Below are 5,468 nucleotides of genomic sequence, written 5' to 3'. Positions count from 1 at the left end.
GTGAATCTTGTTTTCTGCTTTGTCGAAGATCAGTTGGCTATAGGTAGACTGTTTTGTATTTGGATTCTCTGTTCTGTTCCATTGGTCTATGTCTCTATTTTCATCCAATACCATACTGTTTTGGTTACTATAGCCTTGTAGTATAGTTTAAAGTCTGGTAATGTGATGCCTCCAGATTTGTTCTTTTTGCTTAGAATTGCTTTGACTATTAGGGCTCTTTTATGGTTCCAAACAAAGCATAGAATTATTTTTTCTAGACCTGTGAAGTATGACATTGGTATTTTGATGGGGATTGCATTAAATCTGTAAATCACTTTGGGTAGTATGGACATTTTAACAATGTTGATTCTACCGATTCACGAGAATGGTATGTTTTTCCATTTGTGTCATCTGTGAATTCTTTCCTCAATGTTTTGTAGAGATCTTTTACCTCCTTGGTTAAGTATATTCCTAGGTATTTTATTTTATTGGTAGCCCTGGAGCTTCCAGGTGAGTCCTTATTCTCCACCACAGCAGTGTTGGGTGGAGGAGTTAGGCTGGGTGGGACTGAGTCCAGTGAGCCTGCCTTCAGGCTCCACAAAAGGCATTAAGGGATCTGTCTTGGCAGAGGTTGAGGGTCGGCTCTCAGGCACTGGGAAAGCCAACAGGGAGGGGCTGAAGCAGCCCTGCCACGCCTGAAAGTCTGCTTGTGAGTGTGGGGCCATCTGAGATTCACAATGTGGCTGTCAGGAGTGGGTTTCACTCTTCTTTCCCCTCCTCTTCCCTGCAGTCTCCTTCTGGCATCTGGCCACAGGCAGGAGTTTGAACTAACTGAGCTCACCAGTACTGATGCTGCAGGCTGGGAGCTTCTCTGTCAAGGATCTTGCCCCTGGATTAGAGCACAGCTTTCTTATGAAGGGACGTATGCTCCACGAGTGTGCTGTGGCTGGGATCCACACTGCACTCTCCTTTCAGTTCTGCCCACATGGACTCCCTTGCATCCTGAGATTGGTTCACAAATATCCCCTCTGTGCCCCTGAGCAACCAATCGAGTCCTGAGGATATGGGATCTGGCCTGTGGGCCTGTCTCCCGGTCCCCAAGTTCAAGCTCTTGACTGTGCTAGGGAGAAGCATGCTGGTCCCGAGTTGCTCATGGAGTGCTCTAGCAGGTTTGATGTCCCTCAGCTTCAGGGTTTGCCCTGCTCTGCTGGAGCAGCCAGGTGAGCAGCACCTGGGAGGGCTGGAAGGCAGGGATCTCACAGTCTGAGCATCTCTTGGCCTGCTGCACATCTTTAAGAGGAAAGGTGTGAGTCCCACTCTCTGTGGAAGCCTCAGTGTGGTAGGCACACTAAATAGAGGGGAAACAGGCACTTCTGAGAGTCTCAGCTCAGTCGTACCTCTTGGCAGCATCAGGTGGAGGAGGGGCAGGGGAAGAAAAGACTCTGGTGGGAGGACAGCTAACACTCTGGTCATCTCTGTCCCTCTCTCTAGATGGCAGCTCACCCAGAATGTCCACGCTCTGGGGTTACACAGATCCTCCGGGATCCACCGGCCCCTCTGGCTCAGGCAGTCTGGGCAGGAGTTGGGAAATGTTTGTGTGGGAACTAGCAAGGCAAAAACTGAGGAGCTGAAGCTACTTGGGAAGGACAAAGATGCATAGTGGGTGGAGAAGCAGTATGGCACCTGCCGTCTCAGCTCGGGTCTACAGTATTGAGAAGGGGGCTGGCAGCCTGGTGCTTTGTCCTCATGAAGCTCCCAGTTCACTGGCGGCAGCAGCCCTTGGGCTCATGAGGGTAGAAAGGCTCTCCAGCAGTTCAGGACCCCACTGACTTCCAGAGATGTGAGGGAAGGAGAAACATAACCCCCACCTACCCTTTCTGCTGGCTCCAAGCCTCTTGTGGGTTGATCTCTGCCAATATCTTGCTCCTTCTAATTCTGCTCCGCACCTTCTTCCCATGGAATCTCTGGTTCGTTCTGGCACATTTCCCTCAGAATCGCAATCTATGGTGGGTTTTCTTTGTTTGTTTGTTTGTTTGTTTGTTTGTTTTATCTAAAACTTTTCCTTCTGTCTGAGACGATCTGGGAGCCAATGTCTCTGGTCATCCATCTTCTTTTCCCTAGAGCTACCATATATAAAGTCTGTCTCTTATCCTCTTTCAGTCTTTCCTTTCTTGTGTTAATCCAACACCCTAATGTGACCTGTAGAGTGAATGTAGATTGGAATTTGAAGTCCCACTTCCCTAAAGCTGTAGGCTGTTATGCTCTAATGTTTGTGGTGATTTCTGTTTTAAAATGTAAAAATTGTTTCTCTGTTCTAGTATGTGTAAAATCTGGTTAAAAGTGGTAATCATTAGACTCTATGTAATCCTACACTTCCTTTTTTCAGGTAAAAAACATTTTCTTTAGTATACATTCATAGTAGTGGAATTACTATGTCAAATGACATGAATTTTAAGCATTTTATTTTATTTTATTCACATTTCTTCATTTTTTTCCCCTTTTTTAAAATTTTGATAGATTTAGAGGGTACAAGTTGAATTGTTACATGTATATATTGTATACTGGTAAAGTCTGTACTCTTACATTTTAAACATTTTAAAATGAGGTTATTGAGGTATAATTTATATACCACAAAGTTCTCTTAAGAGTATAGTTCAATGACTTTTGTAGATTTACAGAGTCTAGCAAATATCACCTCAGTCCAAATATTAATATTTATCATTTCGATGGCTATTATCAAATTATCCTTTAGTTATATTATACTAACTGATTCTCTCAGCACTGGGCTCTGATACTGCCTGTTTGTCAAGGGCAGAAATACTGCCATGTTGTCAAGGGCAGAAATATTATCTGCAATCTTTGCACATATGAGAATTGAAAAGCAGTTTCATGATTTTATTTGGAACTTTTTTAAATCTTAATGAGATTACAGTAATTTTCTTTACTTTGAGCTATTTATACAATAGGGACATTACAGCTATTACTATGTTAGTAAAATTAGATCTTTCTTAAGAAAATTAGTATATGAAGTCTTTTGTATTATTTTCTCCAATACCATCTTTTTTCATTGTTTTATGTGTTTAATATTTGTACAGGTTTATTGAGATATAATTCATATACCATGCACTTGACCCATTTAAAGTATACAATACAATGTTTTCTTAGTTTGTTAACAGATTGTGCAACCATCACCACAAACAATTTTAGAACATTTTTGTCACGCAACAAGGAAGCCCCATAACAGTTAGTAATCATTCCCTCTTCCTCCTCCCTTCTTCATATATCCTCCTCATTGCTCCCACCCAGCCCCAAGTGATCACTTATTTACTTTCAGTGTCTATATATTTGCCTATTCTGGACATATTAAAAATATTCCTCCTATCTAACTGTTATTATATATGCTTTGACCAATATCTTCCCATCCCTCCATTCCCTGTAAGCACCCAAGCTTCTGGTAACCACCATTCCACTCTCCACTTCTATGAGTTCAACATTTTTAGATTCCACATGAGTGAGATCATACAGTATTTGTCTTTCTGTCTGGCTTATTTCACTTAACATAATGTTCTCCAGGTTCATCCACGTTGTTGCAAATGACGGTATTTCCTTCTTTTTTATGGCTGAATAGTACTCCATTGTGTGTATATGCCATATTTTCTTTATCCATTCATTTCTATTTTTTCTTATTTTAAGTTGTTTATTGTAAGATAATTTACAGATATCTTGCTGTCTTCAGTAATTCAAACAATGGAGCAACAACTTCTTCTGACAAAACAGCAGTAAGTTAAAAACAAGTCAGCTGGCTGAATTTTCCTCCTTTACTTCTTATGTGAGAATGGAACTTGATTTTCACTAATCCAGAGCTGTAGCACCAGAGATAATTTCAATCAACCCTTTTGTGATGACAGCTTGGCAGGTGCAGTTGAATGTCAAAGTCAATTTATGAATCATCTCAGAAGTGTTCTTGCTGGCGTTGTCCATGGCTGTCATCCTAGCACTCTGCTCACTGGTGGTAGATGCCTTCAAAGAGTAGTAGATGATGTTAGCCAGATTGTGTTCTTGGTAATTTTGCAACACATCAGCATCAATATCATCGTAGATACTCATACTCTCGGCACTTGCAATGGTATTAAGGGAGAAGATCGGTTTCTCTTCTGTCTTATAGGAGATGACAGACCTGAACCGATTGAAGACGACAGAGCCTTCATCAAACTCATAACCAGAGTTTAATAACTCAAGGGCAATGACTGACACATCGCGAAAAGTAGGATGCTTTCTTCCCACTTCTTTGAATGTCACCAGAAACTGGTCAGAATGAGTCCTATGAAGTATGCCCCTGATTTTATTGCCAATTCCAACAATCATAACTTCTTTTCCAGTCGCTGTGAGTGTAGCCACCTCGCTTTTCATCTGCTTAGCAACTGAGAAATGGATAGCACCACAAAGTCCTTTATCTGAGGACACCCCTATAAGGAGGTGCTTCTTCTTGTCTTCAGGCACCTTAGTATCAGCTTTTTCATACAGAGCCAAAGATCCTATTCCATACACTCTAGCTGGTTTCAGCTCCCTCTCAGGTCAGGCATATTTTGCTGCTGCTACCATTTTCATAGACTTGGTAATTTTCTGGATGTTTTTGGTGGACTTTAGTCACCTGGTAATATCTTTCAAAGTTGCCATATTTCGAACTTGGACCCATTGCGGCTGCAAGGCCCAGGCTGAGACCCCCGCAATGGCTGCCCAAGAGAACATGGTGACAGCAGCCATGCTGAAGGTCTGTCAGACAGGCATCCATTCATTTCTTGAGCGACATTTAAGTTGATTCCAAATCTTGGATATTGTGAATAGTGCTGCAGTAAACATGGGAGTGCAGATGTGTCTTTGACATACTGATTTCATTTCCCTTGGATATATACCCAGTCATGGGATTGCTGGGCTACTTGGAATCTTTTGTGGTTTCATACAAATTTTAGGATTGTGTTTTCTATTTCTGTGAAGAATGTCATTGGTATCTTGGTAGAGATTGCATTGAATCTGTAGATCACATTGGGTAGTACAGATATTTTAACACTATTTCTTCTTCCAGTCCGTGAACATAGGATTTCTTTACACTTAGTTGTGTATTCTTCAATTTCTTTCATCAATCGTTTATAGTTTTCAGAGTAGAGATCATTCACCTCTTGGTTAAATTTATTCTCAAGTAGGCTGGGTGTGGTGGCTCATGCCTGTAATCCCAGTATTTTGGGAGGCTAAGAGAGGAGAATCACTTGAGACCAGGAGTTCAAGACCAGCCTGAGAAGCATAGTGAGACCATGTCTCTACAAAAAATTAGAAAAATTATCCAGGCATGATAGTGTGCACCTGTAGTCCCAGCTACTCAGGAGGCTGAGGAGGGAGGATTGCTTGAGCCTGGGAGTTTGAGGCTGCCTTGAACTATGATTGCACTACTGCACTCCAGCCTGGGCAACAGATCAAGACCCTGTCTCTAAAAA

At 41.9% G+C, this 5,468-nt stretch overlaps 1 protein-coding gene across 1 annotated transcript; it reads right to left on the bottom strand.

Moving 5' to 3' along the window:
* Positions 1–3,831: 3,831 nt before the first annotated feature.
* Positions 3,832–4,728, bottom strand: LOC138378308 (ATP synthase subunit gamma, mitochondrial-like). Its single transcript, XM_069463665.1, is given in 1 exon segment — positions 3,832–4,728. A coding segment is annotated over 1 exon segment (897 nt).
* Positions 4,729–5,468: the final 740 nt, after the last annotated feature.

This window comes from Eulemur rufifrons, chromosome 30 (assembly GCF_041146395.1).
Source record: "Eulemur rufifrons isolate Redbay chromosome 30, OSU_ERuf_1, whole genome shotgun sequence".
Classification (NCBI taxonomy): Eukaryota; Metazoa; Chordata; class Mammalia; order Primates; family Lemuridae; genus Eulemur; species Eulemur rufifrons.
This window is presented reverse-complemented; position numbering and strand designations above follow the sequence as displayed.